The following is a 25,548-nucleotide window of genomic DNA, read 5'->3' as shown; positions in this document are numbered from 1 at the left end:
GAGCGGAGGCCCAGAAGTACAAGGGTGAAAAGGGTCAATGAAACTCTGCGGGTGCAGTGCCCTCCCTCCCTCCAGCCCTGGCAAGAACTAAAAGATCCAACAGAGAGGCTCTTGGCCTGGTGGGGTGCGGTGGGGTGGGGGGGGTCCCAGGTGCCCGAGACTTCAGCACAGATGCATGGGGAGGGAGGGACAGACCTGGGAGAGGCTCCTGCTCTACCTCCCACTTCACAGATCAGGAAACCGAGGGCCAGAGAGTAAGAGGCAGAACCAGGCTTGACACACACGTCTTTAACCCTCTGGTTCAGTTCTCATTCATTAAGCCAGGATGGGATGCTTTGCAGGGGCTTCCTGTGGGTATCTGAAGGTCTGAGGCCTCCCTCCCTGGCAGCAGAAGCCTGGCTCCTGGCTCGGTGTTCCTTGGAAGGTGCCAGTAGGAGCTCTCAGAGGTCTGGGAAAGTCCAGGGGATAGGAGGTGAGCAAGAGTGAGTGACTCAAGGCCCTCAGAGACGGATGTGCTGACCAACCTCAACCCTCCAGAGGTCGCTGCTGCCCTCAGATAATGCTCATCAACTGGGGAGGCTGTCAGCGTTGGCTGACAGCTGTCAAGTGTCAAGAGGCCCGGGGGGCGGTTCTACTTCTATGACTAGTGAGCTGTGTGACCCCAGGCATCTCACTGTCTCTGGGGGCCTCAGAGGTCTCCTGTAAAAAAATTTTTTTTTTTTTTTTCCAGGGCTGTACCCACAGCATATGGAAGTTCCCAGGACAGGGGTCAAATCAGAGTTATAGCTGCTGGCCTACGCCACAGCCACAGCAACTGGGGATCTGAGCCACATCTGCGACCTACACCATAGCTCATGGCAACAGTGGATCCTTAACCCACTGAGCAGGGCCAGGGATTGAACCCGCATCCTCATGAATTCTAGTCGGGTTCATGAACCGTTGACCCACGAAGGGAACTCCCCTTCTGTAAATTTAAAGAGTGTGCCTAGGGGTTTTTAAGGTCCCTTCCAGTGCTAAAGATTCACTCTTGCCTTGAAAAAACCTAATCTGAGGCCCTGCTTTAGTTTCGTTCAATGGCTTTCTCTTGTTCTCAGGGTGAAGACCCAGATCCCTGCCTTTGCCATCAATTAAGGCCCAGCATGTTCTGGCCCCTGCATGTCTCCCCAGCCTCCACCCACACCATTTCCTCCTGGTTCTCTTGTGTTCCAGCTTCCTCCAGATTCCCTGCTAGCACTAGTCTGGGAAGTAGAAAAATCTAGAAACAAGTGCTTCTGCTCAAATAGTCCTAGGAAGCAGGGAAGCTGAAGTTGCCTCCTGTGCTGTGTTGGGGGTGGGGGGCAGCTGCATGCCCTTCGCTTGGGGGAGCTGGCAGCCTGTGTCCAGAGACATGCCAGGGAATACTACGCAGGCCTCGAGAGCAAAGGGTCAGAGGACATATGGCACGAAGAAGGATCTCAGAAACAGTGCTGAGCAAAAAGAATGAGATCTACAACAACACAATAGGTGAAAATTTCAAAAAAACGGGCGCACAAAATACTGCCACCCATTCTGCAAAAGCACACAGAAACCAACAAAACACACTCTAAACATGTTAACTATGGAGAGAAGGGACGTGGTGGTGGGAGACAAAGAGAATACCTAAGGGAATGAAGCCAGAGAGCCCTGGGGGCTCCCCTGAAGACAACAGGGGCCACACACAGAGGAGCAAGGCTGACCACACTCTTTTTTTTTTTTTTTTTTTTTTTGGTCTTTTTGCCTTTTCTAGGGCCACTCCCATGGCATATGGAAGTTCCCAGGCTAGGGGTCTAATGGGAGCTGCAGCCACCAGCCTACACCACAGCCACAGCAACATGGGATCCAAGTCACGCCTGCAACCTACACCACAGTTCACAGCAATGCTGGGTCCTTAACCCGCTGAGCAAGGCCAGGGATCGAACCCGCAACCTCATGGTTCCTAGTCGGATTCGTTAACCAGTGTGCCACAACAGGAACTCCCAAGGTTGGCCACACTCTAGAATCTACATGAATCATGACTGCTTCCTTCCCCTCAGTAAAAACCCAACCCAACCGCTGAGCTGGAAGCGGGCAAGGTCCAGTGGGGAAAAGGATGAAGGAAAGCAGAGGGCCCTTCATCCCGTCTGCAGTGGCAGTGGGAGAGTCACAGAGAGACGAGTCTGCTCCTGCTGCCTTGGGAATCCACTGCCCTGAAGGGGGAAAGGCTTGTGGACGTAGGGAAGCAGAGCCACCTGTCAAGGAGACCCCTGAGTCGTCCCTTCTCCCAACTGGCTCACCCACGTGACATGCTGTGAGTCATTTCGCTGGCTCTCTACAGGGGGGCGGGTTCCACGCCTTGGTGACTGTCTCACAGATCCCCCTGCAGGATTAATGAGTCCCCATGAAGATCCCTGGGGCCGGTTCAGCCCTGGGCTCTGGGCATGCCAGGCTGAGCGGCTTACCTGGGGGGAGGGGACTCACCCCAGAGGGTCCCCACTACCCCTCTTGCCTGGCAAGCGTTAATTAATGTTTTCCAAAATGATTCTGGAAAATATGAGGGGGGGGGAATCCAGAAGCATAAAGAAAACCCAAGTCATCCACAATCCTACTGCACTGAGAAAGGCACTGGTTTCCTTTAGAGACTCTTCTGGTATTTTTTTCTATCATTGTGGGTGGATTTTTTTTCTCCACAGACCATTCTGCGTACAGTGGGCTCTCTGTACCTGTGGGTTCCTCATCGGTGGATACGGAAGGCATATGCCATTTTATACAAAAGACTTGGGCATTAGTGGATTTTAGTGTCTCCTGGGGACCCTGGAACCAATCCCCTACAGATACGGAGGGACAGCTGTAAAGGCAAATCCTGAGAATATGCCTCTTTGGGTTTCAAGGATTCCATTTTTCAGCAGTATGGCAGACAGCTGGAGGTGCCCTAATAATCCCTGCCTCCTGGTCTTCACACCAAAGTGTCAGATATGGAAGAAAAGCTTTCTTGGCCTTTCTATCCCAACCCGGCAGCAGGTGACTACAGCTGAGTGAATGACCTCCTGTTGATGCCGCAGGGAACAGAAGAACCACCCAGCTGAGACCTGCGTGACCCTCTGAATCATAAACAAATAGAATAGCAGCTGTTTTAAGTCACTAAGTTTTGAGACAGGCAGCAATAGGTAACCAAAGCACAGGTCGAGACTTGAAGAAATGAGTGTAAATGGGAGGAAGAGGCCTTTTTTTTTTTTTTTTTTTTTTAAAGGTATTAAAAAGTTCCCAGAATTCCCGTTGTGGCTGAGTGGTAATGGATCTGACTAGTATCCATGAGGACTGACTTTGAACCCTGGCCATGCTCAGTGGGTTAAGGATCTGGCATTGCCGTGAGCTGTGGTGTAGGGTGCAGACGTGGCTTGGATCTCGTGTTGCTGTGGCTACTGCATAGTGGCAGCTGCAGCTATGATTAGACCCCTAGCCTGGGAACTTTCATATGCCATGGGTGTGGCCCGAAGAAAGAAAGCAAAAAATTAATAAAATAAGATAAAGTAAAATAAAAAAGTTCCTGAGAGCTGGGGTGATTAGTCCTGAGCCAAGTCATGCAGAAAGGTGACAGCATCTGTCACTGCATATCTTAGTTATGCAACGGATGCCCACTGTCTGAAAGGGCTGTAGCATCGACCTGTTGTGGAGACAGGGGACTCAACCAGATGGCCTCTTTTTTTTCCAGTTGCAAAGACTCTCTTTCCAGTTTCACTGTACATCCAGGTAACGCCTAAGAATATCAGAACTATTTCTATACCAGTGAAGGAAAATGCATGACTGGATTTTCCAGAAGGTCTGGCTCCTCTTCCTACCTGACTTTGCAAGCAGACAACACTCCTCCATGTGTCTGCTGGTTCTGTGAGGTCCCCAGCCAGTGGTGAGGGGGTCATGGAAGATACACAAAGCTATGTGAGCCACTCTACTTCTGAAGGACTGGCCTGGGACTTGATGCCTGGGCCATGGGAACATGCAAATGTTTTATTTGTTTGTTTATACTCCACACCCTGGAACAACTGTCATCATCATTATTAGCGGCCATTTATGGAGCACTGTGCAACAAGCAATTTACATGTATTATTAGCTCATTTAAGCCTCTCAAAACCTCTGTGAAAATCTAATTATCACCCTCATTTTGGAGTGAAGAATTTGGAGCTCAAAGTGTTCAGTGGCAGAGCTGAGATTGGAACCTAGGTCTGACTGCGTCCCCCAGCACCCCAAGACCCCCACTGGATGGGCTCCTGCCTCCATATCTGTCCTGGTGGTGTCAGAGAACAATAATCTCTACCATCACTGACCAGTGATGGTACCAGGGTTGGTACGTATGTCTCAAGACAATGATATCGTGACAAAGTGGTCACTAATTAGGGTTCTTAGCTCATCCAAATGGTGCCTTTTCTTTAACTTCTATCCTGAAGACTCAAATCAAAGACAATTCATTGTGCCACCAGCCACAATAAACACAGCTAAATGCATTAAAAGTCTTGAAGGAAAACAGACACATCAAATAAAGAAACAAAAGTCAATGGCACCTAAACTGCTGAGCACTGATGGGCCCAAATGACATCTCAGTAATAACACTATATCCAGGCTTGTGTCCTCTACGTTTGCCCATCTGGGCTCCTGCACCTGTTTCCAGACCAGTGTAAACCAGTACTAGGCACCAGATTAGGGGGCTCTGTGAGAACGAGGGTTAGCAGGTGGGGGATACAGCCCATTTCGAGGTTAACTTGTTCCTGAAGATGCTTTGTGACAGCCGTTTCCTCAAGACATGAACTGGGACCCTAGTCATCCTTCAGGCCACAGTTTACTTATTTTATATATATTTTTTGAGTCAGACAGGATTGGAGTTTGAATGCAATCTTTTTCATGTAACTGGCTTTGGCAATTTGGGTATCTTATCCATGTGGGACATTTATTTCAAAGGATTATTAACATTATTATTATTATTATTATTACTGCTTTTTAGGGCCTCACCCATGGCATATGGAAGTTCCCAGGTCAAATTGGAGCTACAGCTGCCCGCCTACGCCACAGCCACAGTAACACAGGACACGAGTCATGTCTGTGATTTACACCGCAGCTCTCAGCAATGCTGGATCCTTAACCCACTAAGAGAGGCCAGGGATTGAACCTGCATCCTCATGGATACTAGTCGGGTTCCTTACTGCTGAGCCACAATGGGAACTCCCCAGGTCACAGTTTAAAAGCCATTTTTTCCAGGAAGCCTTCCCTGACCCCCCAAGATAAGGTGACATCATTATTGCATCTTTCCATGGGGCCGTGTCCTTCTGAGGGCACGGACCAGGTCTGTCTTGCTCTTTATTGAATCACCAGAGCCTGGCACAGCACTGAGCACAGAGGGGATGTTCAATAAAAGCCTGTCAAATCAAGAACAGGGTCATACCATCTTTGCAAGTGCCCCTTGGTGGCTTCTGGTGAAGACTTTACCCATGTCGTGTTGGGATAGCTGTAAAAACTATGGCCTGACCCTCCCCTGATGGCCAGGGGTAGTCACTGCATGGGTAGGACAGCAAAGATTTCAGCAACACAGGCCTCCCCTTTACTTTATAAAACGCCACCCAAGATGGGCCGGGGTCCCTGGCTGAGACCTAGACTTTGTCCTCCTCACATGGTACAGAGCCTGGGGCTGGGCTGGGTGTAGCTTACAAGACACTGGGACCCAAGGTGGAGAAGTCAGCTGTTCCTACCAAAGGGGCAATGACCTTTGAGACTCAGGCCTTCAGTGTCTACTCACAACCTTGCATAGACCCAGCTAATCAGGACACACTTAAATTGCAGGGTGGCAGTAACTGTTCCTCTCGATACAGTGATGATCGTGACAAACGCATCTCCAATTAGGGTTATTAGGGTTGTCCACTGTAGGGCTGTGGGAGTACCTTGCTCCCAAGATCAGTGTGGTCCCTGGACCTGGGCCTTGTGCTCCCTGTCTTCTGGCCACGCCACTCCTCTTGGGGTGAGAGGTCCACAGGGCCCAGGAGGTGTGCTCATGCCTCCCTTTCCAGGCCATGCCCTGGATACTAGGACTCCAGAACCCTCTGCCTGCAGGAAAGCAGGTATACCCATCAGAGTGGGGACATAACCTTCCATGTGGGTATCTTTAGGTCTGAGCAGTGGCCACTGGTCAACTCTCAGGGTTGAGTGGACTATGCTGGCCTGTGCAGACGGACGTGCCCCATGCATGCACACGAAGGCCCTGGCTGGGGGGTGGTGCACCACGGGGGGGGGGGTCCCTTTTGCAGTCTGCCCTTGGTCCCTGGAATTATTAGGAGCAGACCTGCCCATGAACTTGCCCTCTGGAGATGCTGTGGGCCATGGTGATGTCATGCCACCACCAGGGCCTACTGTTGTCTTATTCACCTCCTTACCCTGCTCTGCACCCCTGAGGAAGCCGCTGGTCCCAGGCAAGGCCTGCACTGGTGCTGTTTGTGCAGGAGCAGAGGCCCCGGCATCAGCAGGGTTGCCTGGTTTCTTGCAAATGTGAACACCTACACATAGAAGGGGGGGGGAGTGTGAGTTTGAATGTATAAATGTGTTTGGGTGACTGTGAGCAAGTAAATGAGCAAGGAAGTGAGCAAGCAAGGGGGTGTGCAGGAGAAGGGAAGGAGGGTGAGCTCTTGAAGAAGAACGTGTGCACGCGGGAGAGGAACAAGCTATGCGTGCACATGCATGGACCCGGGGACACATCCATGCCCGCCGTGGCACCTGGGGACTGCATGCAACGTGGGGCTGGGGAAAGGGCCAGGAAGGGGAGGGGAGGGGCGTGCCTGCTCATCTCTGTGTGCATGAGAAGCGGGTGTGGTTGCACGAAAGAGACTTGAGGAGGAAACAGAGAATAAGCAGCGTGTCCATCTCTAGTGGAAGAGGATGGACAACAGGGCAGTGGAGCTAAGTGATCCTGGGTGTGCGCTGTGCCCCCAGCACCTCCCTGTGCTGTGTGAGACACAGACGGGGGGGGGGTGCCCGGGGGACTGCATGAGGGTATGAGCACGTGTGTACGTGAGCCTGAGGCGGTGACAAGTGAGAGCAAACATGAGCATCTGAGAGCCTGTGCGGTACGCCTCTGGGGGTGCGGGAAAGCGTGCCCATCGGGGTGGGGGGCGCAGCCATGGGCTGCCTGCAGGTGTTGGCGATGCTTGAGGGTGTTTCTACCCTGAAATCTCAATCTGGGAGAACTGGATGACCTGCTGGGTGCTGACTTGGGTCTGGGTGACCATGGCCACGAGTGGTGGCCACGTCACCCCTGCCTGGCAGTGCGTGTGGGAATGGGTGAGTCAGCCAGGCGGGCTGGTCCTCATTCTGCCTCGCCTCAGTCTTGCCCGGTGGGGAAGACAGCTGGGAGGGAGAGAGCTTACTGGAGGGCTGTATTTTTACACCATTATTATGCAATTTTTCCGCAGTGCTGGGTGGGCTCATTCTAAAGGCCCAGTGCTCCCAAGCCCCTGGGCCTGTATAACGCCGCCGTCTCCTTTTATGCCCAAGTTGCACCTTAGGTCAGTGGTTTGGATGATGGACATTGTGAAAGTCTATTCTTGACCAGGTTCCAGGATCGCTTTATTTACAATGCTAGCGCCCTCCACCCTCAAGTCCCTCCCTCCCTCCCTCTCTCTTTCTTTTGTCTTTTTAGGGCCGCACCAGCATCATATGGAGGTTCCCAGGCTAGGGGTCGAATCAGAGCTACAGCTGCTAGCCTGTGCCACCAGATCTAAACCGCATCTGCAAACTACACCACAGCTCATGGCAATGCCGGATCCTTAACCCACTGAGCGAGGCCAGGGATTGAACCTGCATCTTCATGGGTGCTAGTCAAGATTCGTTTCTGCTGTACCAGGATGGGAACTCCCCTCCCTTCTGCCTTCTTTAATTTTCTCCAGAGCACTTATCACCATCTGCTATACTACATATTTTACTTACTTACTATCTTTCTCTTGATAGTGAATAGCTATATTACTTGCTACATTCCAGGCACTGTTCTGAACTCGATTTATTCATTTAATCTGCTGACAGTTCTACATGATAGTGTTATTCCTGCCCTGCCTGTAAATAGAAGGCACAGAGAGGTTACGTAGCTTGCCTACCATCACCCCCATGGTAAATGGTGGAGCCAAGCCTGGGTCCAGGAGGCCTGTGCTTAACTAGGTACCTGTGATGTGGGTGACTTTCTCAGGTTGGTTCGCTGTTGAATCTCTAGTGCTTACGGAGTGTCCAGCACATGGAGGTGGTTAAGTAAATGGATGTCGCCAGTAAATGGATGAAGGAATGAGTGAATGGCTGTTGGACACGGAGCACGGGATAGAGAGGCAGTTGCCTTCGGAGAGCTCACAGTCCCATGGAGGAAACAGACAAAAAGTTATTTCGATATCATATCAAGGGAGTTTCCCTTGTGGCACAGTGGAAACAAATCTGCCTAGTAGCCATGAGGATGCAGGTTTGATCCCTGGCCTCGCTCCGTGGGTTAAGGATCTGGCGTTGCCCTGAGCTGTGGTGTAGATCACAGATGCAGTTTGGATTCTGTGTCGTTGTGGCTGTGGCGCAGGCTGGTGGCTGCAGCTTCAATTTGACCCCTAGCCTGGGAACTTCCATATGCCATGGGTGCAGCCCTAAAAAGCGAGACAACAGCAACAACAGCAACAAAACCCAACATCATATCAAGATGGCATTGTGGGAATCTCGAGGGGCACATAAGTTGCTGGGCCCTGGCAAGTTAGGCTCTCCTAGAGGGAGGACACAGATGGGGACCATGACATCACCCAACTCCTCCTAACTCCATCCTGGGGACAGACACACCTTAGTTCTTCCTGCCTCAGTCCACAGGGTGCCAGAAGATGACAATCGCTCAATGGTGACAATGGAGGCAGAACGGGGTAGTGACCAGGAGCGTGGGCTCTGCAAAGAAGCTGCCTGGAGCAAATCCTCTAACACTAGCTAAATGACCACAGACAGAAGGTCTAACCTCCTTGGACCTTGGTCCTCTTTTCTATACGATGGGGACAGCAGGAGTGCCCTTGTAGCAGACAGGTTGAGGATCCGGAGTTGGGAGCTTCCACATGCTGTGGGCACCAAAAAAAAAAAAAAAAAAAAAAAGATGGGGGCAGCAAATAATATGGACTTTCTAGGGTAGCAGAGAAAATTGCATGAGATATATATTGCAATATTATGACTTATAAAAAATATATAATTGGTCGTTGAGATGACCACAACATGTTTTTATCATATATACTTATCTTATATATTTGGTCTTCATCACCTACCTCACAGCTCCCAAAGCATTTGGAATTTCCTGAGCTGTGAGACCAATGGGATAATATTTGGTCTCTTGTCCTCAGTTCCTGAAAAGCCTTCAGGGAAGGTGACTTTTGGATCCCACCAAAGGTGGGGGCTGGTTGCCAGGAGAACCAACCATGTGATTAGAGCACTGGAACTTTCCAGTCCTAGGTCCGACCTCCAGGGAGAGGAGCTGGGTGTTGAATCATTTGCCAATGGCCAATAATTTAATCAATCATGTTATGTAATAAAGCCTCTGGCAACATCCAAAAGGACAGGACCCTGGGAGCTTCCGGGCTGGTGAACACATGGAGAAGTGAGGAGAACAATGCTAGGGGAGGGACGGAAGTTCCAGGCCCTTTCCCCCTGCCTTGTCCTATGCATCTCTTCCATCTGGATGGTCTGTATCTTTTATACCCTTTTATAAGAAACTGGTGCTCATATTTTTTCCTTTATTTGCTTTTTAGGGCCACACCTGCGGCATATGGAAGTTCCCAGGTCAGGGGTCAAATCGGAGCTACGGCTGTCGGCCTACACCACAGCCACAGCCACGCCAGATCCGAGCCATGTCTTCGACCTACACCACATCTCATGGAAACACCAGATCCTTAAGCCACTGAGCAAGGCTGGGGATTGAACCTGCAACCTCATGGTTCCTAGTTGGATTCATTTCCGTTGTGCCACGATGGGAACTCCAGAAACTGGTGCTCTAGTAAGCAAAATGTTTCTCAGGTCTGCGAGCTGATCGAGTGCATCCATTGAACCCGAGGAGGGATTATGAGAATCTCTCAAATATGGCCGGTTGGTCAGAGTATAGGTAACAACCTGGGCTTGTGACTGATGTCCAAAGTGGAGGGTGGTCTGGTGGGATGGAACCCTCTGCCTGTGGAATCTGATGCTCTCTCCCAGTAGACGGGGTCAGAAATGAGCTGAATTCTTGGACACCTTGCTGGTGTCCCTGCCCCCTGCAGACGCATGAAAGCACTTAGCATGGTGCCTGGCACAAGGCAGGCAATGTGGAGCTGACCACTACTCCTCTTCCATTCTAGGTTGGTTCTTGGCTTTGGGGGAGGAATTCAGGGGGGGGCGGTTGGAATTAAACACATCATGCTATGACTGTGGCCTCTCTGCAGTGGCCTCAACCCATTTTGCAGAAGCAGCTCAGAGCAGGGCAGGAACTAGGTCTGTTTTATTCACCTCAATAATCCCTAGCACCTAGCACAGCACCTGACACATAGTAGGTGCTCAGTAAGTATTTGGTCAATGAATGCTCATGTGATTACATTTGTTTAATTCTTGTCAGGATAAATGTTCTTTCTTTCTTTCTTTGCTTTTTGGGGCTGTACCTATGGCATATGGAGGTTCCCAGGCTAGGGGTTGAATCAGAGATGCAGCTTCTGGTCTACACCACAGCCACAGCAACGAAGGATCCGAGCCTCATCTGCGACCTACACCACAGCTCATGGCAATGCTGGATCCTTAACCACTGAGAGAGGCCAGGGATCAAATCCGCATTCTCATGGATAGCAGTCGGGCTCATTACTGTTGAGCCACAACAGGAACCTCTGAGGATAAATGTTATTGTTGTTGCTTCCATTTGCAAATAAAGGACTAGAGGACCAGCAAGGTTAAGTGACTCAGAGGCCAGACCCCATGCCCTGCCCTCCACACCACGCTACTCTCTGCACTCCTATACATCACATCCTATTTTCCGTGGACTTTTTTCTAGCCAGTGGGGCCATCCCTGGTTGTAGAATCATCTCTGAATTCTATGACTCATATCTGAATCACAGAGCTGTTTAATACTTGAAAGGGACTTGTGATGTCATTTCGACCTCCCACCCACTGTGGAAATTTCCTCTCCAATGTCTATCCAGACAACTCTTGAATGCCTCCAGTGATGGAACACTCATTTTTTTCTTCTTCTTGAATTATAAAGTTCCATGACTGGACTACTTTTAGAGTCAAAAAGAAAGTTCTGCATCTCATGGGCCAACAGGCCTCACTTTAATTTCTATGTATTGGATTTATGCCTTCTTCCTAAGACACATACAGATAAGTATGCTGTTCCCTTACCAAGACAGCCTTTCAGATATTTGCAGACAGTTCTCGCCTCCCTGTGGAGACTTCTTTTCTTCAAATTAGCTGTTTTGGGTCCCCACAAGGACTCCTGTGCCATGGCATCCATCCTGGACCATCGCAACAGGCTGTCCAAAGTGTTTTGAGCAATGCCACCCCCTACTGGATAAGATGTGAATTACATCAAAGGGCTTGATGTGCACTGGGATGCTTGAGATAGGAGCTGGGGGCACCGGCTCATCTTGTGAATAAAACAACAGCTTATTTTATTTTATTTAATTTTTTTAGGGCCACACCCACAGCATATGGAGGCTCCCAGTTAGGGATCCAATTGGAGCTGTAGCTGCCGGCCCACACCACAGCTACAGCAACGCCAGATCTGAGCCATGTCTGAGACCTACACCACAGCTCACCACAACACTGTATCTTTAAACCACTGAGCAAGGGCAGGGATCAAACCAGCTTCCTCATGGATGCTAGTGGGGTTCGTTAACCACTGAGCCACAACAGGAACTCCAACAACAGCTTATTTTAGAGTCATCCCTTTTGAGTCACACCTAGTAATCCACCATGTCTATCTTAAAGAGGATCACTGAAGACTCAACACTCTGAGGTTCCTTGCCAATCATAAGGTTTCTGACAAGGTACAGATCTGCGACTTTAGCATCAGAATTCAAAAGCTGTTGTTTTTTCCTAAGAAGAAGGTTTGGAAGGAGAGATATGTAAATGTATGCAGTGTTATAGGATTATGGTGATTTTTCTTTTTCTTTTTTTTTTCCCCACTTGTCTTTATTTTCCAGTCTTTTTACAATGGATATTTGCTATAAGGAGGGGGAAAAAAACCCCTCCTTCCTTCATTCCTTCCAAAGCGGTTTATCACGGTATTTGGTCTTCAACTGGGATGTGCTGCCACCCCACAGGCAGGAGTGCCTGGGGAATGTTTCTATGGTGACTGCAATGGCCCGTGGTTCAGACACCAGGCTCCCCACAAGTGTGGTCAATGGGACTCAAGCGGCACTATCTGACATTCCCAGCCAGGCTTCTCCACGGGGCTGTCAGGGAGTTTTTCCATGGTGTCCACCTGACTGCTGGCTCCTGCCACGGTCAGGCTGTCTCCTAAGCTTACTTGCCAAGTCGGCCCGATACACCACCGGCCAGGGATCATGTCCCTGGGGAGGCCTGGAGCCCCCAGTTCTTTACCCTTCTCTCCACCCTCCCCACACACCCTCAGCTGCCTGCTCTTCCCTCCAGCTGAGCTTAGAGCTGCTCCGAATGATAACAGGTCAGAGAGACATCAAGGATGAGAAAAACAAACCCTCATTTAAACAAAGACCTACGGACCCACTGAGTCACTCCTCTCGAGTCAGTTCAGAGCCACCCAGGTTCCTCTCCAGCCCCACTGCCATCTGGGGCTTTCTTCCTCCCTGAGAGCTCAGGGGACACCCGGCTGCTGGGAAGACTCACCCGGCAGCCTCTCGCTGCAGCACATGTCCAGGGCCCCTTGCTCGGAGTCATCAGCGGTGTAGTTCTCTGTCTCACTCCTGTGGCAGAAGAAAAACCAAAAGATGAGGCTGTTGAGCTGGGATCAAGACAAAACCGTGGGAGTTCCCGTCGTGGCTCAATGGTAACGACCCCTACTCGTATCCATCAGGATGCAGGTTTAATCCTTGCCCTTGCTCAGCAGGTTAAGGATCCGGCATTGCCGTGAGCTGTGGTGTAGTCACAGACACGGCTTGGATCTGGGGTGGCTGTGGCTATGGTATAGGCCAGCAGCTGCAGCTCCAATTCGACTCCTAGCCTGGGACCTTCCATATGCTGCAAGTGCAGCCCTAAAAAGACCAAAAAAAAAAAAAAAAAAAAGACAAAACTTCGAACAAAGAGAAAAAGCCCTCCTTTCTTGTGCTGCATGCCCTGGGAGAACCCTGTCCTGTCAGGGAGACCTGAGGAAAAGGCCACCCTATGGAGGGGTCAGGCTGCAGAGGTGGGAGGGGAATTCTGCAGGTGACTTCCAGGTGGAATAATCAGCAGCCCCATCATCACCACAGAAGCAGAGCTTACTATGTGCAAAGCATTTTGGGAGTTCCTGTCATGGCGCAGTGGAAATGAATCTGACTAGGAACCATGGTGTTGCAGGTTCGATTCCTGGCCTTGCTCAGTGGGTTAAAGGACCCGGTGTTGCTGTGAGCTGTGGTGTAGGTCACAGATGTGGCTCAGATCCCACATTGCTGTGTCTGTGGCGTAGGCTGGCAGCTGTAGCTTCAATTCGACCCCTAGCCTGGGAACCTCCATATGCCGTGGGTGTAGCCCTAAAAAAACCATTTTACAAACTCTATCACACTGAGTCTTCATCAGGACCCAATGGATTAGGGATCATTCCACCAATTCAGAGAAGTTAAGTAACCTGCCTCAAGTCACACAGCTCATGAGGGTGAAGCTGGGTATAAAATCATGGTCTAAGACTGGAGGCTCCCACTCTCACTGCTGTGCCATTCTGCCCCCTTGCCTGTGGGTTTGAACCATGGGTGAGCAAGAGGATCTGGTAACATACAGTCTGTGTCCAGCTCCCCACACCCGGCACATTTCCTGTGCCTCGGGCAGTAAGAGGTGGCACGCGAAACTCTTTTCCAGAAATAGCTAGAAAAAGTTGCTGTGTATAATATTTGCATGTTGTAAATGTTCTGTCTCATTGTGCAATCAGAAAACCTTCTTTCTAGCTCTCTGGGCACCTTCTAGGACTATGCTGGGGTCTAGCTTTTCTCCATTATCCAGTAAGCTGGAAAAAGTTTGCTGGAGATTAGCCAGACCCTGGCAAGTGTCAGCAGAGCAGCCATGATCCTGAGGGCAACCTCCCTGCTCATGGGACTTCCCCTGCTTCGGGAATGGCCTGCTGTGTAGGTGTGGGCTCCACGGCTCTGCCTGCCCTGCCTGTGTGACTCCTGGCAGTAGGTGACTGATCCGGGGCTGGACACACCAACCAGGCTGGGCCAATCAGATCCTCTCGCCTGCACTTTTCAAATGCATTGGGCGGGGGTGGGGGGGTGGGGCTGGAGCCTGTGGATGCTGATGCTGAATCACGGCAGCCACAGTGCCCTGGCGAGTAGGTCCACAAGCTGCCGCCGGGGGGCCTTGGAGCTGCTTACTTCCTGCCCATCTTGGGTCTTGATTGGACAATATGCTTGTCAAGACCATGAGATGCCCCAGATCCTTCCAATAAATTCCAACATTTTAGCTTAAGCCAGCAGGATTTGATTCCTGAACCTGGCAACCAGAAGAAACTTGAATACAGCCTTTAAGTTTGAGTTGGAGTCTGAGCGGTCAGCTGCCTCTCCACCTGCTATTCCTGCAATCCTGCCTCTCAGACTGGTCCTGAGGCCGACTTCAGGCCCAGCTGCAGATCTGAAATATGGGAAGGGCAGACAGGCTGCGTTAAGGATGACTTTCCTTCTGACTTCTGCTCTCAACTGGCACTGCTTTGTTTTTTCCCCCACTCCAACTGGCAGGGTCTCTGAGAACCCCAAATCCCAGGGTCCAGCTCTCTTGCAGAGAGAAGACTGCTATCTTCAAGGTCCTTTAAATGCCTCTCAAGTCTCCCCCCATTTCTCCCTCTTCACCACCTACATCTTGGTTCAGGGCAGCATATCTTGCCTAGATTATTGCGGCAGTTTTTAAAACTGGTCTCTGGCATCTCCTCGAGCTGGCCTCCAAAACACTCTCTAGGCGGCTCCACTACACATGGCTTCATAGGTTGTGCAGTTTACAACCTGCACAACTGGATAGGGCAGGCCCGAGCTAGAATCAACTCTTTCAAAATGCAGTATTGGAGTTCCTGTCATGGCTCGGCAATTAACAAACTCAAAAATATCTATGAGGATGTGGATTCGCTCCCTGGCCTCACTCAGAGGGTTAAGGATCTGGCATTGCTGTGAGCTGTGGTGTGTAGGTCGCAGATGTGGCCTGGATCCGGTGTTGCTGTGGCTGTGGTGTAGGCCAACAGCTGCAGCTCTGATTTAACCCCTGGCCTGGGAACTTCCATATGCCGTGGGTGCGGCCCTAAAAAGACCAAAAAAAAAAAAAAACCAAAAACAAAAAACCCCAAAACCAACCCCCCCCCGCAATATTTACTATATACCTTTCCTTAAAAAAAAAAATACGTCAACAGCATTTTTTTTTCCTGCTTTTTAGGGCTGCACCTGCGGCATATGGAAGTTCCCAGGCTTGGGGTTCAATCGGAGCTACAGCTGCCAGCCTATGTCACAGCCAGCAATGCGGGATCTGAGCTGCATCTGTGACCAACACCACAGCTCATAACCACCCCAGATCCTTAACCCACTGAGCGGGGCCAGGGATCAAACCCACATCCTCATGCATCCTAGTCGGGTTCATTAACCACTGAGCTACGAAGGGAACTCCCCCAACAGCATCTTATTACACATAGAACAAAGACAAAATTCCTTTGACGTGGCTTATTAGGTCTTGCATGGTCTGAGCCCTGTTTATCCCTCCAACTTTATTTCATGTCCTTTTCTCCTTTAACCTCTGCACTGTAGCTACACCAGGACCAGCTCTTTCTTTTGTGGTGCCTTTGCACATGCTTCCTCTGCTTGTCTGGAAAGCCCCCACCTGAGCTCTACCTCCCAGGACTTTTTACTCACAGCACTTGACGAGGTGGGAAATCTCATTTTAACATATGCCATTATTTGATCACCATTAGATGATAAGGGACATGAGGGCAGGCGCCACCATTTCTGTCTTATTTACCATCATATCTTCAAAGTCTCACATGGTGCCTGGCTCACAGCAGATGTTCAGTACACGAACTCTTGTGGAGCAAGTGACTGCTGCCCTGACCATCTTGCAAAAAAACATCAGGATCCTCAAACATGGCCATTAACTGAGTTGTCTTTATGAAGGTGGTTCTGGGATGCCACCTGGAACCCTCCCCCATGGCTGCAAGTCCAGAATTACTTGTCTGGAAGGCCTCTCATTTAGCAGAGGAGGAACTGGAGGCGCGGAATAGAGGTCTGACTTGCCCCAGGTGATACACTGAGTGGGTGGCCACTCGGACTGGGATCAAGAACACCTACCCCCTACCTCCTGATCTGGAGGGTTTTCTTGATCTCAAAGAGCACCCCAGCTGGAGAGCAGTCCCAGAGGCCTGGCCCCTGGCTCGGGGCAGAAAGGGAGCTGAGGTATCCGGATACCTCTGGAAGGGGACCCATGTGTGACTCACAGCTGCTTTCACACCTTAAGCCTCCCAGGCCCCAAGCCGTGTTCAGAATAGCACAGCGCTGCATGTGTGCAGCGGACTCTATAAATAAGCTTCCTAGAAAATGACTAATTTCATAATCAGGAAAGCAGAAAGAGTAGCACCTCTCAACTGTGGAGGAAAATGGAGCGAGAGCCTGCTCTCGGCCCCGCAGTCAAAGGACTCTAGGCAAGCTTGCCAAAACCTGCATGCCTGGGCTGTGGCGGGCAGGAGGGTGTTAATTAGATTTCCAAAGAGACGAGCAGGTCCATTCAGGCTGAATGGAGAAGCCCAGTCGCTGGGCATTGCCCTCCTGCCTCCCTTCAAGAGAATAGCTGCTTGCAGTGGATTTACTGCAGGCTTCTCCTCTCTCCCTCTCCACGTCTATCAGCCGGGCAACAGGAGCAGAAAACCGGCCTGTGACAAAAGGCCGAAACTTGCTGGGCTGCCCTCTCCTGCCCCCCACTGCTGCGCTTAGGAGCAGAGAACCCTGGAGATAGATTTGGAGATCACCCTGGCTGTCCTTCCTTCACTGATGGAGAATATATGGGAGGGGAAAGAGCCTTTCCGAAGCCGTTGGCCCATTCAACAAGCATCTGCTGAGCACCCCTTGCGAGCGAAGCACCACAGCTCTCCTAGGAAGGCGATGATGAACACGCCAGGCCCTTTCCCTTCACAGCTCCCAGTCTTCCAGGGGAGACATAGGCAAACACGATCATTCCCACACCTGCTTCAATAGGCTGTATGCATTGGGGAGCTCAGCTCAGCTCAGCTTGTGGTGAGGGGTGGGGGTGGGGGATGTCTTCTGCAAGGGGAAGAGAGGACCCGGTTCTTATAGGATGTTTCTAGGGTGGATGAGGGGTCACAAGGGAAAGAACTCCCTTCCTAGTGGGTTCGTGCTGTCAGGAGGCGCCTGGAGTGGATGCCAGCTTTGCCCAGGATGTACTGGAACCTGTGTCCTCTTCCCAGGGGGTGAGGGGCAAGGAGGAGCTGGGATGCTGAAGCCAGGATTCCCGGGTGTGAGGCTGAGCCTCCAGGAACCTCATGATCCAATCCCAGGCAGACATGCTTCCTGTCTGGGGCTCCCAGGACCCTTCGGACACCCTGTACTGTCAACACGGAGCTTCTATCACTCTCCCGAAGCCCTGACCCAGCAGACATCCTTATTCTCTGAAGCAAACCTGTTCACTCCCACTTCTAGGCCTTCGTGAGTGCTGATACCTTAGCCTGGAGTTTCCTTTCCTCTCCTGCCAAATCTTCCTCATTCTGAACACTATCTCTTCCGTGAAGCACCCCCTGATCTCCTGGGAGGAATCGAGTTCTCTCATTTCCAGGCTCCCCAACAGCCCTGGCTCATACTCCTCTCTGCCTCTGACTTTTTCCGCTGCTAGAGTTAGCTGTTTGTGCCCCTGCCTCCCCTACCAGGCATCTGTGACTTGGGAGCATCCCCTGCCACCAGCCACCTCTGTATCCCAGGTATACAAGCCTATCAAAGCAGGTGTTCAAAGTCAAATGGAGACTGGATGAAGACGATGTCGTACATATGTACAGTGGAACACTACTCAGCCATAACAAAGAACGAAATAATGGCATCTGCAGCAACATGGGTGCAAATAGAAATTTTCATGCTAAGTGAAATAAGTCAGAAAGACAAATAGCATATATATCACTTCTGTGTGCAATCTAAAATAGGGCCCAAATGAACGTGCCTACCAAACAGAAACAGACTCAGACATACAGAATAGGCTTGTGGTTGCCAAGGGGGAGCAGGGAGGGAGTGGGATGGACAGGGAGTTTGGGGTTAGTAGATGCAAACTATTACATTTGGAATGGATAAGCAATGAGGTCCTGCTGTATAGCACAGAGAACTAAATCTAGTCTCTTTGGACAGAACATGATGGAAGATGGTATGAGAAAATGTGTATGTGTGTGTGCATGTATACATATATGACTGGGTAACTATGCTGTATAGCAGAAATTGGCACAATGTTGTAAATCAACTATACCTTAATTAAGAAAAGGCAAACAGATACTGACTCACGGACTTTGAAAAACTTACAGTTTCCAAATGAGACAGGTTGGGGGCTAGGGGGATGCACTGAGGGTTTGGGATGGAAATTCTGTAAAATTTGGTTGTGATGGTTGTTGTATACCTATAAATGTAATAAAATTCATTAACTAAAAAAAAAAAAAAAGAAAAAAAGAAAAGAAAAGGCAAATGGGAGTTCCTGCTGTGGCTCTGTGGGTTAAGAACCTGACTCACATCCATGAGGATATGGGCTCAATCCCTGGCTTCGCTTAGCAGGTTAAAGAATACCTTGATACCACGAGCTGTGGTGCAGGTCACAGATGCGGCGTGGATCCCGCGTTGCTGTGGCTGTGGCCTAGGCCAGTAGCTGCAGCTCTGATTCGACCCCTAGCCTTGGAACTTCCACATGCTGTGGGTGTGGCCCTAAAAAAAAGGAAAAAAAAAAAAAAAAGAGGCAAATGGAGGGCAGTGGCGGGGTCTTAGGGTTGGTGGCTTTGGTATTCTGGGAGGGCAGAATCTAGCTAGGGGCTTCCTAACCTGGAGAAGGTATCCAGAAAGAGACCTATAATGCCATCCAGATTTTCATTAGCACATTCAGCATACAGGCGCCGAGGACATGCTGGCTTCATGGAGACCCAGTCTGCCCAGCTCATGCCAATGAGTCGTGTGTCCCAGAGCACACAGAGGGAGAGGACCCGACCTCCTCCCGCGGCAGAGGCAGGGAAGCCACACATGCGCACCCACCTTGCTCCCTCATCATCGGTCCCAAGGTGTCTGGATGGAGGGAGGCACCATCTGGGGCCAGGGCAGGATGCTTGCTCAGTAAAAAGCCCATGGCAGATGTGAATAAAGGAGAGAGGATGGCTTTAGAACATCCAGATGGGGGAACTGAGGCAAGAGAGGTCAGGTGCCTTGTCTCAGGTCACACTGTGTCTGAACAACTGCTTTCAGGGAGTTAAAAACCCAGATTTCCATTTGGGAGTGACCTCTCTCTTCCCCAGGTGCTCTGCCTGTCCTTTGCCACAAGGAGGGCCCAAGACCAGAGGTCAGTTCCCTGTCATTCTGTGTCACACCCCCAAAGCCTTCTAACAAGTAGCTTTCCTGCCTAAGTTACTCAGTTTCTGTTGCTGGCAACCACAGAGCTCAGACTGATGCATGCAGTAAACTCGTGGAACAGACAGGCTGTGAGCCCAGGACTCCCAATGCTTAGTTCACTGCTATTTCCATCCTGCCGAGCTGCCTACCCTCCCTGCCCAGCTGTCCACTGTCCAGCCATCTGTCCCCACGTCTGAGCAGACTGCAAACTCAGAGTGTTCTGAATCCCAAACACAGGGTCTGAGTGTTCTCTGCTTGGGATGTGCCCAGATGAATGATGACTTCTCCTCCATGTTGCTCTGTTGGCGGGAGACGCAGGCATGGGCATGGCAGACACCCAAGGGAAGGGAAGACAGAGGGTGCTGGAGGAGCCCATGATGCAAAGGGGTGGGGGTGGGGAGGGCTCAGGAACAGTTTTCCATCTTTCATGGGAGTCTGATTCAGGGGCTGGAACACCCATGTGTTCAGCTAATGTTTCCTAAACACCTGTTATGTGGAGGCCATGGGGTGAGGCCCTGGGGATTCAATGAACCATAGGCTCTCATGGCACCTGGAGGGGGATGCAGGTAAGCAAAAGGCAATGGAACACAGGTGGCCCGTGTCATGGGGAAAATGCAAGGTGTTGCCGTGAGGCCCCTGATGAGGCAGAGGAGTCAGGGAAGATTCCCAGGAAGGGACCTGTGATGAGATCTGAAGACGGAGGGGGCATAGGAAGCTGTGGAGTGGAGGAGGAGTGGCTGGGTGTTCCAGGCAGAAGGAGGGCACGTGAATGGGCCTGGAGTTGAGAGAAAGCAGGGCACTCTCAAGGAACAGAAAGAAATTCCATCTGGCAAGGGGCCGTGGGAAGGGAGTACGGACAGGGGTGTTTCCCGAGGTGCTCTTTGGTGATGTTCTGGGGTTTTCCTGCTCCCTCCCCGTCTTTCCAGAGACTTCAGGCGACCTTAATCCTCACAACAGCCCTAGGAGGAACATACTATCATTACCTGTAGTTTTGAGATGAGAAAATGGAGCTTCAGAGAAGTGCGGTGACCTGCCCAAGGCCACACAGCTAGTGATGAAAGGTCTGCCTCTCTTGGAGTTCCTGTTGTAGCACAGGGGTTAACGAATCTGACTAGGAACCATGAGGTTGCAGGTTCGATCCCTGGCCTCGCTCAGTGGGTTAAGGATCCGGCATTGCCGTGAGCTGCGGTGTAGGTTGCAGACGCGGCTCGGACCCCGCGTTGCTGTGGCTGTGATGCAGGCCAGCAGCTACAGCTCCTATTCGACTCCTAGCCTGGGAATCTCCATCTACCGCGGGTGTGGCCCTAGAAAAGGCAAAAAGACATAAAAAAAAAAAAAAAAGAAAAAAAAGAAAAGAAAGGTCTGCCTCTTGATGCCTATATTCCTAAGCTTTCCTCTCTCCTGGCTTTCAGCCTCTGTTGAAAACAATGCTCTGAAAATAGGAAGAGAGTGAACACGAACGAAACAGCAGACCAGAGCAGCTGCGTTGTAGATTTCCTTTAAAAAATCCTCACCATTCAGTGGAAATGAATCTGACTAGCATCCATGAGGACAGAGGTTCAATCCCTGACCTTGCTCAGTGGGTTAAGGATCTGGCAATCTGGTATTGCCATGATCTGTGGTGTAGGTCGCAGATTCAGCTTGGATCTGATGTTGCTGTGGCTGTGATGTAGGCTGGCAGCTACTGCTCTGATTTGACCCCTAGCCTGGGAACCTCCATAGGCTGTGGGTGCAGCCCTAAAAAGACAAAAGACAAAAAAAAAAAAAATCCTCACCATAGGTCTTTGGGGCAGCACCCCCATTTTACAGATGAAGAAACTGAGGCTCAGGAGGGTGAGGTGCCTCTGTGATCCTCACATGGTAGGTGAGTTTGTCAAGGAGCCTGAGGGAGACTCTACTCCCGAGGGTTCAGAAGGAGGTCACTGCTGCGGGGCCATTACCTTGTGTGACCTCTCCCATGGAATAGGAGGAAGGCTTGCCCTGGTGCCTTCTCCACCTGAAGCAGCAGCCCAGGGAGCCCTCCCTGGGAGACTGGCTGGGGTGGGGAGCGTGACTGATGGTGGCAGCTGTGCTCCATTATTGGACGAACAAATGTGCTTCATGGCCAAGGACCCAGTAGCTGTGGGCTCTAGTCCTAGGCTACTGTGTGACCGTGGGCAAGTCATTTCCTCTGAGTCTCAAGAGCACAAATGAAAATCAAAGGAATTGAGCGTCATGACTTTATTATTTACTTATTTGGGGGACTGCATCCATGGCGTAAATGTCTGGGTCAGGGATCGAATCTGCGCCACAGCGGCTACCCAAGCCACAGCAGTGACAATGCCAGATCCTTAACCTGCTGGGCTACCAGGGAACTCCTGAACTTAATGACTTGAAAGGGCCTTTCCTTAAGGTCAAGTTTCTATTCTGAGGCTATCAAGGTGTGATGAAGTAGAGGTGGCGATTCAGCAGGGAACCAGCAGAGGGCGCCCCCAGCACCAGGGACAAGAGGCCTTGGTCCAAGGATCCTGAGGCAGAGGCTGCCCAACCTTCAAGTGGGCACGTGGGTGCCATCCAAGCCAGTTACTGATAGAGGCCAAGCTCAGCTGTGTTGATTAGTATCACTGTGGACAATCCTTTCTGGGTGATGGACAGGAGCCCAGAAGATCAATTGAAGGGTGGGATTTCAGAATTCAAAGGTCATCTGGTTTAACCCTCTGCTCCCCAAGATTCTGAAAACACCTGTTTCAGTTCCCTCTTATATATCTCCTTTCCCCAAGTATACAGATTAATTTACAAGGAGAAAACGGGCCATTACAAACAGGAAGTCGTGATCACACCTCTTGGGGAGGAGGGGTGCTGTGGCATTCCCATTCTGTTAGATGCTTGCTCCTACCTATAATGGCTTGGAAAGCACTTTTCCCTTTGGCAGAAAAGCCTCTCTTTGAATCTTCTCTGCTTGAAAAACTCTTTAAGACCCTTGAAAACCCTGTTCCAACATGACCCCCTCAGTAGAACCCTCCCTGACTCCCTTAGGAAGACATGGGCACTTCCTGCTGTTCTCGGGCCCTATTTGGTGATTATCTGTTGCTGCCTGTATCCCCACCTCACACGGAGCTACCTGTACACAAACCTGTGGGTTATCGTCACGGTGGCCTCCTATCATTGAGAGTTTACTGCATGCTGGATTCGGTGCCCAGCACTGTGCGTGTATTACCTCATTCATTTCTCACTGTAACCTTATGAGCTAAACACAGTTATCAACCGCCTCCTACACATGTGGAGATTAGGACTTGGAGAGACTGAGTCACTTGCTCAAGGTCACCCAGTGGGTAAGAGGCAGAAGCAGGCTTCAAACTCTGTTGGCCCCAACTCCAAGTCCAGGCGTTGCGGAAACTACTGGGGGGTACAGCCTCTGATGTGGATGTTCCTGTTCCCTGTATTTAATACTCTACCTGGCACCAGGCAGACAGTCAAGATGTATTCAGGAAAAAGTAAATGAAAGTGGATTTGATTTTCAGCATGTATACATGGCTCATAAAAAATACCACAAAGCACAGGTTTGGGACTAGGCTGCCTGAGTTTGGGTCAAGGCTCCTCATGGGCTGCCTGATCATGGGTAAGATACCTGACTCCTTTGTGCCTCATCTGTGGAATGATGCTGTCTCACTGTCTACGCTTCAGAGAGTTCTCAGGGAGATTAAGTGAATTTTGATCCTTATGTGAAGCTTTTACAGGAGATGCGTGCAAAACGCTGAGACAAGTTCTCCAGTAAGCTCCTAAAAATCCTGTCAGGCATTGCCTGCATCTCAGGTAATAGAGAACTTTCCCCCACAGTGAGGTCCATGGAGGCTCTGGGATGAGTCTAGTGGTATGCTAGTAAACTGTAAAAATGTAAAAAGTCATGATTTGTGGTGTTGGCCGATTTCCCTGGTGTAAATGCTCCCACCCTGGCTGATTTCAAGCTATGAAGGTGAGGGGTCCTGCCCTGAGTTTTGGATATTAGGAGTTTTACTCAAACTCTCTGTGCCTCAGTTTTCTCATCTGTAAAATGGACCAGTAGCAGTAGTACTTAACTCAAAATATTATTGAGATGAGAAAACATAAAACTCTTATAAGTTCCTAGCATAGAGTCCACTATGTAAATGGTAACTGATATTATTAAGAGTTTTCACAACACTCAGTCTCAATGCTGCTTGTCTGGCTCTGCCACTGGCCCAATCCCAGCACCTGGCCTTCCGCCTGACACCCTGGCAGGCAGAGTCTCCGTCTTGGTCATCTGCCTTCTAGGACTGAGGCCCTGTCCACGCTGGCAGCTCTGCCCCTTCCACTTGGAACTAGAATCTTGACTTAGTGCAGGTACCTCCCCACCCTGGTCACAAATGATTTTGTGCTCCGCTCTCTACCTGCCTCTGGTTTTACCCTAGACATCCCTGATGCCAGCCCTGGACCTGGACTGTCAGGGAGGCCTGGGCCTTGCTCCAGGTCACCCATGACGAGCTCGTGTGGCATCTGTTCTGTTCTTCATCACTTACAATACAAAACCTTTTTTATATTTTTTGGCCACACCCACGGCATGCAGATGTTCCAGGGCTGGGGGTCGAACCCACACCACGGCAGCAACCTGAGCCGAGCCACAGTAGTGACAATGCTGGATCCTTATCCCAGTCCACCACAAAAGAACGCTACAAAATCACTTCTCAAGGGCTTGTATGCAAGGACAGAGGGGAGAGCTGGAGGTACAGAGCTAGGTTTGCCTGCATGCAGCTAGGCAGGTCCCTAGCTCCTGCCATGGCTCACTGTAGGGTTCAGTCCTCCATCAGGGACCCCACCTTCCGATTTAGCCCTCCTGTGTTCAGGCCAGGAAGATCCTGGTGCTTCAGGGTTTGGTTTAAGAATTGGGAGTTCCTGGAGTTCCCGTCGTGGTGCAGTGGTTGGCGAATCTGACTAGGAACCGTGAGGTTGCGGGTTCGATCCCTGGCCTTGCTCAGTGGGTTAAGGATCCGGTGTTGCCGTGAGCTGTGGTGTGGGTTGCAGACTCGGCTTGGATCCCACGTTGCTGTGGCTCTGGCATAAGCCAGTGGCTACAGCTCTGATTAGATCCCTAGCCTGGGAACCTCTATGTGCTGCAGGATCGGCTTAAGAAAAGGCAAAAAAAAAAAAAAAAAAAAAAAAAAAAAAAATTGGTAGTTCCTGTTGTGGTGCAGTGGAAACCAATCCGACTAGGAACCGTGAGGTTGTGGGTTGGATCCCTGGCCTTGCTCAGTGGGTTAAGGATCCGGCGTTGCCGTGAGCTGTGGTGTAGGTTGCCGACGCAGCTTGGATCCCATGTTGCTGTGGCTGTGGTCTAGACCGGCAGCTACAGCTCTGATTCAGCCCCTGGCCTGGGAACCTCCATATGCCACAGGTGAGACCCTAAAAAGCAAAAAAGCAAAAAAAAAAAAGAATCTGGCAAACTGAGTCACAGGCAGGGTCTGGGAGAGGCAGGGCAGAGGCTGTTTGGAAACATTAGCTGGATTTGAGGTGCCTCTGCCAGGAGAGGGAAGAGAGTGGGAGCCAGGAAGCTGAATGGGAAAGAGAAAAAAATAAAAAGCCAGAGGGGAGCAGGAATCAAAATGAAAAAGGGTCTGATCTCTTGAATTCAGATTTAATAAATATCAGCTGCACACCTACTATGTGCTATGTGCTGATACATTATTTCATCAGACTCTTGTATCACCTTGTGACAAAGACCTCATTACTCACTTTGCATAGGAGTAATAGGCAGTCATGAGAGCTAGGTAAATGGTCCCTCAGGAGAAGACAGCACAGGGCCTGG

The 25,548-nt window shown here is 50.6% G+C and overlaps 1 protein-coding gene across 5 annotated transcripts in view; it reads right to left on the bottom strand.

The window, feature by feature from the left end:
• Positions 1–25,548, bottom strand: part of PTPN5 (protein tyrosine phosphatase, non-receptor type 5) — a 62,606-nt gene that overhangs the window by 26,881 nt on the left and 10,177 nt on the right. For all 5 annotated transcript variants that reach the window (XM_021083256.1, XM_021083257.1, XM_013994491.2 and 2 more), the window contains one exon: positions 12,847–12,923. In XM_021083256.1, the coding sequence (XP_020938915.1) occupies positions 12,847–12,871 (25 nt within the window). In that variant the 5' untranslated portion in view covers positions 12,872–12,923. The remainder of the gene's footprint in view (positions 1–12,846; positions 12,924–25,548) is intronic.

Source organism: Sus scrofa, chromosome 2, assembly GCF_000003025.6.
Source record: "Sus scrofa isolate TJ Tabasco breed Duroc chromosome 2, Sscrofa11.1, whole genome shotgun sequence".
Classification (NCBI taxonomy): Eukaryota; Metazoa; Chordata; class Mammalia; order Artiodactyla; family Suidae; genus Sus; species Sus scrofa.
This window is presented reverse-complemented; position numbering and strand designations above follow the sequence as displayed.